This window comes from Podarcis filfolensis, assembly GCF_964270895.1.
Source record: "Podarcis filfolensis genome assembly, chromosome: 1".
In the NCBI taxonomy this organism is placed as follows: domain Eukaryota; kingdom Metazoa; phylum Chordata; class Lepidosauria; order Squamata; family Lacertidae; genus Podarcis; species Podarcis filfolensis.
This window is the reverse complement of record NC_139604.1, coordinates 54336052-54348481: the sequence shown is the minus strand read 5'-3', so window position 1 is coordinate 54348481 and position 12430 is coordinate 54336052. Positions and strand designations below refer to the sequence as shown.

Genomic DNA, 12430 nt, shown 5'->3' with positions numbered 1-12430 from the left:
GGGTAAGTAATATGATGAGGTAACTCTATCACGCCAATCAATGATCTACATGGTGCAGTGCTTGGACTTGAATAAATGTCACATTTCCTACAACAGACAGTGTCAATAGTCCTCTTATATTTCAGATAAGGGTCAACCCATGTTGACCACTCAAACTCCATTGAACAGGGAGCAACAACCTCAACAATGAGGGCGCGGCCTCAACAATGTCAGAAGGGGACAGTACTGGCGAGTCCATTCATGGCAAACCTTCAGTGGTCTTTAGATTTTTCACAAGACTTGGACAGATTTATCAGTCCTGGTTAGACAAATCTACTCCTTATACTGCAGTGCGATGGGTTGCAACGCTGGGTTTAAGTTTTATCTACATGATAAGAGTTTATCTACTGCAGGGTTGGTACATCGTGACATATGCCTTGGGCATCTACCACCTAAACCTTTTCATAGCTTTCTTGTCACCAAAGGTAGATCCCTCTCTAATGGAGGACTCAGATGAGGGTCCTTCATTACCTACAAAACAAAATGAGGAGTTTTGGCCCTTCATTTGAAGGCTGCCAGAGTTCAAATTCTGGCACTCTGCTACTAAAGGCATCCTTGTCGCAATGACATGTACATTCTTTGAGGCTTTCAATGTTCCAGTTTTTTTGGCCAATTCTTGCGATGTACTTCATTATCCTCTTCTGCATCACAATGAAAAGGCAAATCAAGCATATGATAAAATATCAATATATACCCTTCACACACGGCAAGAGGAAATACAAAGGGAAGGAAGATGTGGGGAAGACCTTTGCTAGCTAGAAATTATACTGAGCCTGCTGACCAACTCCCTTCATTACAATTAAAAGTCCAGTTTTGAGCCATTGTAAAAAAAAAGAAAAAAAAGAACAGGGAGCAACAACCAATCCTCACTTTCACGTCAGTGTGTGATGAGCATGTTTTCAAAAGCATGTGGTTCTCAGGAGGGGCCACTAGGGGCGCATCGGAAGATGGCTGACAATAACATCTCTCCGACCCACACGAGGTAATTAGGAGGCTGTGATGGGAGTAAATAGCCTCCCTGCCCCCCAAGCATGTGGGGGGGGGACTGCCCTTGCCTGCTGTGCCCTATACCACCCCCGAATTTGTGGGGATGGGGGCACTAGGCAGAAAGCCCTCCTGTGGATCTCGGCGCTCCTGGACGCTGTCTCTGATCCGCGCCTCTAGCTGCAGCAACTTCAAAAGAAACAATTAGGAGGAAGTGAATGCACATATTTCAAGGAAGAAGGGGGAGTAAAGACTGCTAACTGAAGAGATCTCTGATAAATAAGACGGGTAGGAGGAACAAGAATAAATCATGAGAAGACACACCAAGGCTCGGTATGTTCGGCAACGGGACTGGATGGGGGAGGGGGAAAAACTTTCATTTCTTTTCTCTATGTGATTAACTAAGAATCCCCCTCCACAAGTCACAAGTCACAAATGCCGTTTGTTATGTACTGAGTTGAATAGGATCCAAACTGCAGCAGTCTGATTGGTCCTAGAACAATAGGATCCAAAAGGCAGCAGTCTGATTGGTCCTAGAACAATGCAGCAGTATGATTGGTTGGCAGGAACCACCCAATCATGCTCCAGATAGAAGTGAATCCACAACCTGATTGGCTTACAGTAGAATTCCGGAATTAGCCAATCATGTGCAGCCCATTGTGTAAATAATGTACATAAAGCAGATGCTTTGAGGGGACTTTCATTCATTCCTCCTCACCACTATGAGCTGAATAAAGAGCATGAAATCACTTTGCGACTCTGAATATATTTCACCGTTTAAATGACTTAAGCTGTGGATTTTCTAACCAAAGCATGTTTCAAGAAGATCATGGAAAGTATAAGAGCTTTGGAATGACGCAGTAAAAAATACCGTCGCCATTTTGGCAAGTTCTGTCGGAAGACTTAAGTCTGGGAGGAGGAAGAGAGCTGTTTTTATATTGTGGGTGAGCCTCCTCAATGGGACTAAAGAGCGACAGATTTGCGAGATTAATGATGGAAAAAGTGCTGTTATTTATGAAAGTAATGATATATGGAAACCATCTTGATATGATGATTGGACGAACGGAGAAATTCACAGAGGATTACAATTGGTGTTTACCAGCTTAAGGAGATTATCAGAAGAGATCCAAAAGAAAAAAAAGAAAAATATACGAACAAGATGAGATGTGGAAACAGCAAGATAAGACTGGATAGAATTATGAACATTATTTGGACAGATTTGTGGATATTAACGCAGCAGCAAGATGATGATCGGAATCCCCCTTCGGGACTTGAAATATGGGTCCCCTCAACAAAAATTTAAAATTCGGCTTTGTAATTCGGAATTTATGTGATGTGATTTGATTTGATTTGATTTGATTGGTCGGTTAATAAAAATTATTTAAAAAACAAAAAACAAAAGCATTTGGTTCTCACTATACATTTTGAGTATTACTCAGCAAACCGTGCACGCCTTAGAGCTTATCCTTTTAAAAACCATACTACTACAGTGGAGTGCACTGCTTGTTCCATGTGTGCAGGATCCGTTTCCTTTATTGCAATTGGGTCTGGGGGAAAGCTGCCTTGCTCACTTTTCTTGACCTTTCCTTAGCCTTTGATACCATTGATGGTGATATCTAGTGACTTCTAGATTAGATTAATGCAATGAACTATATATGAGGAAACTTAGAAACTTGAATTGACTCAAAATGCAGAAGCCAGGCTACTGGCTGGGGTTCGATTGAGATAACATAGAAGCCCTGTTTCAAAAAAAAGTTACATTGGTTTGTCTCCAGGCCCAATTCAAGGGGCTCGTGTTACTTTTTAGCCCCCAAATATCTGAACATCAGCATCCTACGGACCTTCTTGGGTGTTGAAATCAGCAGAGGAGGCTCTATTGGCAGTTCCACAACCCTAAAAATGTCAAGTGATGGTGACCCAGGAGAGATAAATCTCTTTGGCAGCCCCTAAGTTGTGGAAATCCTTCCCCACAGAGATGCATCTGTCTTCATTACTCCCAACTTTCAGTGAAAACTGAATATGCACATCTTAACATGTGCTTTCAGGGCAAACCCTCTTCAGGTTACTGTAATCTGTTTGAACTGTTTGAATTCTGGTTTTTAGATTTTAAGCCCCTTTCAGTCCTGCTGGTCCTGATGACTTTGTTGGTATTGGTAACTGGTTTTATTGTTAATAGCGTTGGGAATATGCAACAAACTTACAGTACTCTAAAACAAATTAGAGGAAAGTAACTAGTGGAGATTCCGACTGAATTGTGGGCTGAATGGAGAGGGGAAACTTCTGTTAGAAACTAATTAAAGATGAATATTAGAAAGTAAAAGAAATTCCCAGGCTGTATGTCCTCGGGTGATTATGCAGAGAGTATTTTAATTCATGCCCTTCAGGAAATTGGTTTCTAGGTGATACCAAAACAACTATAAAATGAGCATTTTTCTGAACATGCCTTATTCTGGGACTCAGGGATCGACATTGATCATCTTCACAAGTAAGGTTCCTTATGATACATTTCCTAGCCAGATATACTCACAAAGTTCTTGTCAATTCTCCCTCCAGCAGCAGTCAAATTTATCCACAGTGCATTTCTCTGGAAGCAAATTTATCGTCTGGAACTTCTTTGGGCTTCCTGTTCATTTCTTTGGGTTTGTGGGTTGGCACACTTTATGATCCTGCTGAAATGTCTCCTACATGTTGCCTGTGATCGAAACGTATCTCCAGAAATGCAGATTCAAATTGACTGGCTAAGAAGTTTATTTCTCTAGTGTTTTCATTGGGCTTCATAGCCAGCTTCGACACATACAGGGTAAAAAAAGATTAAATTTAACAGCCACAGCATATTACATGTGCATTGAGGGAAGGTTATTTCTTGCTTACAATATCTACAATATCTCTGCAGAAATACAGTAACTGAGTGGTAACTCGATCCCTTCAATGCCCAGATATGGTACTGTGTTTCTTAAATTCAATTTGATTTTTCCCCTTTTTGGTTGAATCCAACTGCAGTGCCAGATAAGAAAACATTAAGCAGATAAACTGCTTATCTGATGTTTTTAAATTTCCATTTCTGCATTTCTTATTGCAATCACACACAACTTGCAGGAAAGGTCTCATGCAGCATCATAAGAAGTCAACCTCCCCAACTTCTATGAAACTAAGCCAAAATAAATTCCATATTTTTTATTTTATTTTTGGCTTCCAGAGAATTGACTTGTTCATAGATATCACCTGGCTGTCAAAAATAAAATATCCCAAACACTCTGAGAATAAATCAAGCTAGGAGGTTGACCAGTGAAGAGGACAGATGTCATTCCTAAAGCCCCAAATTAAGGCTTATTGATAGAATGGCTAATTTTACAGTTTTGAGGTTGCTGCAGAAGATAAAAAATGAATTCCTCTGCAGTATGTTGGTGTCCTTCTTTTGCACATAAACCAGTTTGCTGGATCAGTGCAAAAGAGATAGAATTCAGAGATACTGTAAGGAAGCAAGAACACCCTTCCCTCAATGCGTAGATAATGAGGTGTGTCTCTTAAATTCAGTCTGATTTTTTTTCCTGTGGGTTGAAGCTGGCAACCATGCCAGTTGAAAATAATAAACCAAACAATTGCTTGGGCAAATATTGTATGTAAAATGAAGGACACCTTATGTACTCCAGGGCAAAATACTTCATTCTTTGAGACAGCAGCCTCTCAAATTAATGGGAAGATACACTTTCTGAAGGAAACAGCCAGAGAAGAATTCAGGAGTGCTCATATCTTCTTTCTGACAAAATTAGGAGTTTCTGAAGCTGATATCTAGGGTGTTTTGATCAGAGGAGGAAAAGTTAAGCATCTCATTGACATTCCTCTCCAGCGGCAAAGTGTTTGGAGGGCCACAGGGGCGGTTGCCCAGTGTGCAAAATTGTTAGAGGTGCAAAATTTCATCACCCTGTGCTGCCTCAATACAGCTGTGCACTTCCATCGCTGGGCTCCCTTGAAAATGGCTCCCCCATGTGAAAAAGGAAGTGACCTCTCCCGACTATGGAATGACTCTTCTTTTCTTATCTCTGTGGCTGTGATCTCCTGAGTGATGCAGATGCTGTCAGGCAGCTGAATGTGCATGAATACTCTGTCCATTTCCATTTCTCCCACCCCCCGCCCCCCGCATCCCCATGTGGCCCCGGGTACTGGCAACTCATACTACACAACTGTTCCTTGCCACTTAAATGTTAGTGTGGAGCTAATACTATTTCAACTTTTCTCTCATATTTTTATTTACACAGGAGAATACAACTTGTGACAATGTCAGAAGGAAACTTCACCACAATTACTGAATTTATTTTGCTGGGATTCACAGATAATCAGAGTCTGCAGTTTATTCTCTTCATATTATTCTTACTGATTTACTTGTTGATCCTGGTGGGTAACATTGGCATGGTAACATTAATCAGGATTGACTCCCGCCTCCATACTCCCATGTATTTTTTCCTCAGCAACCTGTCACTCTTGGATATTGGTTACTCCAGTGTCATTGCCCCCAGGACACTGATGACCTTTGTGGCAGAAAGCAAAACTATTTCCTTCACTGGCTGTGCCCTGCAGTTTTTCTTCTTCTGCATTGCTGTATCCTGTGAGTGCTGCCTGCTGGGTGTGATGGCATATGACCGCTTCATTGCTATTTGCAACCCACTGCTGTATACTGCCATCATGTCCAGAAAACTCTGTAATCTGCTTGTGGCTGGCTCCTATTTAACAGGTTGTGTGAATGCAATTGTCCAGACTTCCATTATATTTAATTTGTCCTTTTGTAGTTCCAACATCATCAACCACTTCTTCTGTGATGTGCCCCCGATCCTAAAGCTGTCCTGCTCGGACACAACAGTCACTGATATTATTCATTTCATCTTTGCAACAGCAATTGTATTGGTAACGATATTAGCCATTTCCATCTCTTACACATACATACTTATTGCCATCCTTCGGATCAACTCAGCTGAGGGCAGACGAAAAGCCTTCTCCACCTGTGCCTCCCACCTTACAGCTGTCACCATATTCTATGCAACAGGAGCTTTCATGTATGTCCGACCCAATTCAAAATATTCCATAGAGCAAGACAAAATCATCTCTGTCTTTTACACCCTTTTGATACCTATGTTGAATCCAGTCATCTACAGTCTGAGAAACAAGGAGGTAAAAGAGGCATTCAAAAGGCTGGTTGGAGGAAAGGTGTTCTCTCAGAGATATTAATTTTCATAATAATAAATACAATCCTATATCTTACTTCATTCTATTTGCAGAGTTGTGGTTGTTGTTGCCGTTGTCATCATTGTGGGCAACAAATGACGACCAACATACCTTATAGGATTCTATTCCTATGACACTGCCCTGATTAACAATTCTAAGACTGGCAACCATCATAATAAAAATTTTTTGGGGGGGGTGGAGAGTGGGATACTTAATCAGAGTCTGGGCTCCACCTTCAGTGGGTAAGTAATTTGCTGAGGCAGCTATAACACACCAGTCAATGATCTACATGGTGCAGTGCTTGGACTTGAATAAATGTCACATTTCCTACAACAGACAGTGCCAATTCTCTTATGTTTCATATAAGAGTCAACTCATATTAACCACTCAAATTCCATTGAACAGGGAGCCACAACCAATCCTCACTTTCATTTCAGTGTGTGATGAGCATGTTTTCAAAAGCATGTGATTCTCACTTTACATTTTGAGTATTACTCAGCAAACTATGCACGCCCAAGAGCTCACCCTTTTAAAAACCATACTATTACAGTGGAGTGCACTGCTTGTCCCATGTGTGCAGGATCAGTTTCTTTTATTGCAATGTAGTCAAGCTGTTTAATAAGTGTGGCCAACCACTTTCCCTCTTGACCAATTCCCATCTTGGCTTCTTGAAGCTAGCTATTGGGGATTGACTGGGTGGGCCCAGGACTTCAATGATGCTTCACTGAGAGAGGGGAGAGTGTCACCTTCTTTGAAAGAGGCTGTGGGGCATCCTTAAGAAGACCTCCCTGGACCTGCAACTGCTGGATAACTTTTGCCCAATAGCTAATATCCCCTTGGCAGGCAAGGTGCTCGAAAGCGTGCTGCCAGTCTTGCTTCAGGCATGCTTGAAGGATCCATTTCACCCTGTCATGACATTTGTTGGAAGAGAGTTGGTGGGGGAACATATGCTCCAGCGTTTCTACAATGAAAATAAGGATGACCTGAGGAAAAGCAGACATTCTGGGATCATATCAGAAACTTGGACTGCTTCTCTAAATCCGGGATCATCCCTAGAAAATAGTGACGCTTGGAGGGTCTGTGGGAAAGCTGCCTTGCTCACTTTTCTTGACCTTTTCTCAGCCTTTGATACCATTGATGGTGATATCTAGTGACTTCTAGATTGTTGTTGTTGTGGTTCTTTAGCCGTTTAGTCGTGTCCGACTTTTCGTGACCCCATGGACCAGAGCACGCCAGGCACTCCTGGATCACTGCCTTGCCGCGACGAAGGGGCTTGAATAACTCAGAGAAGCTATGAACTATGCCGAGCAGAGCACCCAAGATGGACAGGTCATAGTGGAGAGCTTTGACCAAACATGATCCACCTGGAGCAGGAACCGGCAAGCCACTCCAGTATCCCTGCCAAGAAAACTCCATGGACAAAGACAACAGACTTCTAGATTAGATTAATGCAATGAACTATATACAAGGCTGCCCTTGAAGATGACTTAGAAACTTGAATTGGCTCAAAATGCAGAAGCCAGGCTACTGGCTGGGGTTCGATTGAGATAACATATAACCCCTATTTCAAAAAAAAGTTACATTGGTTTGTTTCCAGGCCCAATTCAAGGGGCTCATGTTACTTTTTAGCCCCCAAATATCTGAACATCAGCATCCTACGGACCTTCTTGGGTGTTGAAATCAGCAGAGGAGGCTCTATTGGCAGTTCCACCTCCCTAAAAATGTCAAGTGACAGTGACCCAGGAGAGAGCAATTTCTTTGGCAGCCCCTAAGTTGTGGAATCCCCTCCTCACAGAGATGCATCTGTCTTCATTACTCCCAGCTTTCAGTGAAAACAGAAGAAGTGCTTCTTCACATCTTAACATGTGCTTTCAGGGCAAACCCTCTTCCGGTTACTGTAATCTCTTTGAACTGTTTCTAATTCTGGTTTTTAGATTGTAAGCCCCTTTCAGTCCTGCTGGTCCCAATGACTTTGTTGGTATTGGAAACTGGTGTTATTGTTAATAGCTTTGGGAATATGCAACAAATTTACAGTACTCTAAAACAAATTAGAGGAAAGTAACTAGTGATGATTCCTACTGAATTGTGGGCTGAATGGAGAGGGGAAACTTCTGTTAGAAACTAATTAAAGATGAATAGAAGAAAGTAAAAGAAATTCCCAGGCTGTATGTCCTCGGGTGATTATGCCGAGATGTCATACAGAGTATTTTAATTCATGTGTTTCAAGAATCTGGTTTCTAGGTGATACCCAAACAACTATAAAATGAGCATTTTTCTGAACATGCCTTATTCTGGGACTCAGGGATCGACATTGATCATCTTCACAAGTAAGGTTCCTTTTGATACATTTCCTAGCCAGATATACTCACAAAGTTCTTGTGAATTTTACCACAGCAGTCAAATTTATCAGTAGGGCATTTCTCAGGAGCAACTTTAATGTCTGGAACTTATTTGGGCTGCCTGTTCATTTATTTGGGTTTGTGGGTTGACACACTTTATGATGCTGCATGAAATCTCTCCTGCATATTGCCTGTGATTGTAAACGTATCTCCAGGAATGCAGGTTCTAATTGATTGGCTAAGAAGTTTATTTCTCTGTTGTTTTCATTGGGCTTCACAGCCAGCTTTGACCCGTACAGGGTAAAAAAAGAGTAAATTTAATAGCCACAGCATATTACATGTGCATTGAGGGAAGATTATTTCTTGCTTACAATATCTCTGCTTCCTACAAGTGCATATCCATTTTCTGGAGATCCTTTGAATGATGACCACATCTTGCTATGCCACTGCAACAAGGGAGGTCCCCATCTAGCCTTCTCAATACCCCCTAAGTTAAGGTTACCCCATCCTTTCCTATTGTTTGCCCTTTAAAACAAGAATGGACTATTCAAATCTTGCTCTGCCTGCAACTTGGGTCAACAGAATCTAAAAGCAAGGCAGAATTGAGTTTATGTTCTGCAGTATGCTATTCCCCCTGGTGTCACCCATATTCATTTCTGAGGCTACTGTAGCAAATAAAGAAGTAAATTTCCCTGCAGGAGGAAAGCTGTCTTCCATTTGCTCATAAACATGTCTGTTGGACTGAGGTGATAAAGAGAGAATGCAAAAATACTGTAACTGAGTGTTAACTCGCTCGCTTCAATGCCCAGATATGGCAATGTATTTCTTAAATTCAATTTGATTTTCCCCCTTTTTAGTTGACTCCAACGGCAGTGCCAGATAAAAAAGATTAAGCAAATAAAGTGCTTATCTGATGATTTTAAATTTCCATTTCTGAATTTCTTATTACAATCACACACAACTTGCAGGAAAGATCTTGTGCAGCCTCATCAAAAGTCAACCACTCCAACTTCTATGAAACTAAGCCAAAATAAATTCCAGATTTTTTTTATTATTTTTTTTTGCTCCCAGAGAATTGAGCTGTTCATAGATATCATCTGGCTGTCAAAAATAAAATATCACAAACACTCTGAGAATAAATCAAGCTAGGAGGTTGACCTGTGAAGAGGACAGATGTCATTCCTAAAGCCCCAAAGTAAGGTTTATTGATAGAATGGCTAATTTTATAGTTGTGAGGTTGCTGCAGAAGATAAAAAATGAATTCCTTTGCAGTATGTTGGTGTCCTTCTTTTGCACATAAACCAGTTTGCTGGATCAGTGCAAAAGAGATAGAATTCAGAGATACTGTAAGGAAGCAAGAACAGCCTCCCCTCAAAGCGTAGATAATGAGGTGTGTCTCTTAAATTCAGTCTGATTTTTTTTCCTGTGGGTTGAAGCTGGCAAGCATGCCAGTTGAAAATAATAAACCAAACAATTGCTTGGGCAAATATTGTATGTAAAATGAAGGACACCTTATGTACTCCAGAGCAAAATACTTCATTCTTTGAGACATCAGCCTCTCAAATTAATGGGAAGATGCACTTTCTTCAGGAATCCCAATTTACATACAGAACCCTTGGAGCAAGAGCCAGAGAAGAATTCAGGAGTGCTCATATCTTCTTTTTGACAAGCATTAGGAGTTTCTGAAGCTGATATCTAGGGTGTTTTGATCGGAGGAGGAAAAGTTAAGCATCTCATTGACATTCCCCTCCAGTGGCATAGTGTGTGGAGGGGCGGTTGCCCTGGGTGCAAAATTGTTAGAGGTGCAAAATTTCATCACCCTGTGCTGCCTCAATACAGCTGTGCACTTCCATTGCTGGGCTCCCTTGAAAATGGCTCCCCCATGTGAAAAGGGAAGTGACCTCTCCCGACAATGAAATGACTCTTCTTTTCTTATCTCTGTGGATGTGATCTCCTGAGTGATGCAGATGCTGTCAGGCAGCTGAATGTGCATGCATACTCTGTCCATTTCCATTTCTCTCCCCCCGCTCCCCGCATCCCCATGTGGCCCCGGGTACTGGCAACTCATGCTACACCACTGTTCCTTGCCACTTAAATGTTAATGTGGAGCTAATACTATTTCAGCTTTTCTCTCATATTTTTATTTACACAGGAGAATACAACTTGTGACAATGTCAGATGGAAACTTCACCACAATTACTGAATTTATTTTGCTGGGATTCACAGATAATCAGAATCTGCAGTTTATTCTCTTCATATTATTCTTAATGATTTACTTGTTGATCCTGGTGGGGAACATCGGCATGGTAACATTAATCAGGATTGACTCCCGCCTCCATACTCCCATGTATTTTTTCCTCAGCAACCTGTCACTCTTGGATATTGGTTACTCCAGTGTCATCGCCCCAAGGACATTGATTAACTTTATAGTAAAAAGCAAAACTATTTCCTTCACTGGCTGTGCCCTGCAGTTTTTCTTCTTCTGCATTGCTGTATCCTGTGAGTGCTGCCTGCTGGGTGTGATGGCATACGATCGCTTCATTGCAATCTGCAACCCACTGCTGTATACTCCTCTCATGTCCAAAAAGCTCTGTTATTTGCTTGTGGCTGGTTCCTATCTAACAGGTTGTGTGAATGCAATTGTCCAGACATCATTTATATTTAATTTGTCCTTCTGCAGATCCAACATCATCAACCATTTCTTCTGTGATGTGCCCCCTATACTAAAGCTCTCCTGCTCAGATACAGGCGTCACTGATATAATTCATTTCACCTTCTCGACAGCAATTGTATCAGTAACTCTCCTGACCATTCTTGTCTCTTACACATACATACTTGTTGCCATCCTTCGGATCAACTCAGCCGAGGGCAGACGAAAAGCCTTCTCCACCTGTGCCTCCCACCTTACGGCTGTCACCGTATTCTATGGGACAGCCATTTTCATGTATTTAAGGCCCAGTTCAAAATATTCAGTGGAGCAAGACAAAATCATCTCTGTCTTTTACACCCTTGCAATACCTATGTTGAATCCACTCATCTACAGTCTGAGAAATAAGGAGGTAAAAGAGGCTTTCAAAAGGTTGATTGGGGGAAAGGTTTTTTCTCAGAGACATTAACGTTCAGAACAATAAATCCAATCCAATTCATTCATTCATTATTGCAGAGTCCATATTATTATTATATCATCATCATCATCATCATCATTATGGGCAACGTATGGCAACCAACATACTTTATAGGGTGCTTTTCCTATGACACTGCCCTGGTTAACAATCCTCCGACTTGAAACAATTATCATAGATATTTTTGGTTTGGGATGGGGAGTGGGATACTTGTTCAGAGTCTGGGTACCAGATCTTCATGGTGCATGTGTGGTATAGTGGTTAAGAGCGGTAGGCTCATAATCTGGTAAACCGGGTTCGCGTGCCCGCTCCTCCACATGCAGCTGCTGGGTGACCTTGGGCTAGTCACACTTCTCACCTCACAGAGTGTTTGTTTTGGGGGAGGAAGGGAAAGAAGAATGATAGAGACTCCTTTGGGTAGTGATAAAGCGGGATAATAAATCCAAATCCAAACTGCAGTGCCTGGACTTGAATAAATGTCACATTTCCTACAACAGACAGTGCCAATGGTCCTCTTATATTTCAAATAGGGGTAAGCCCATGTTGACCACTCAAACTCCATTGAACAGGGAGACGCAACCAATCCTCACTTTCACGTCAGTGTGTGATGAGCATGTTTCCAAAAGCAAGTTGTTTCCACTGCTGACTCCCACTTTACATTTTGAATATTACTCAGTAGACTGTGCACGCCCAAGAGCCTACCCTTTTAAAAACCATACTACTACAGTG

At 41.6% G+C, this 12430-nt stretch overlaps 2 protein-coding genes and 1 pseudogene across 3 annotated transcripts; all 3 read left to right on the top strand.

Annotated features, from left to right (window-relative positions):
• The first annotated feature begins 196 nt into the window (after nt 1-196).
• On the top strand, nt 197-856 carry LOC310745406 (protein RER1-like; annotated as a pseudogene). Its single transcript has one exon. The product of its transcript is annotated as a protein RER1-like (transcript).
• A 4442-nt stretch (nt 857-5298) lies between these two features.
• Nucleotides 5299-6243, top strand: LOC310744651 (olfactory receptor 5AR1-like; the record flags this gene model as incomplete). Its single annotated transcript, XM_083576281.1, has 1 exon — nt 5299-6243. The coding sequence occupies one exon, from the start codon at nt 5299-5301 to the stop codon at nt 6241-6243; it is 945 nt and encodes a 314-aa protein (XP_083432407.1).
• Nucleotides 6244-10750: 4507 nt separating this feature from the next.
• LOC310770131 (olfactory receptor 5AR1-like) lies at nt 10751-11695 on the top strand (the record flags this gene model as incomplete). The annotated part of the gene is made up of 1 exon (XM_083630489.1): nt 10751-11695. The coding sequence occupies one exon, from the start codon at nt 10751-10753 to the stop codon at nt 11693-11695; it is 945 nt and encodes a 314-aa protein (XP_083486615.1).
• Nucleotides 11696-12430: the final 735 nt, after the last annotated feature.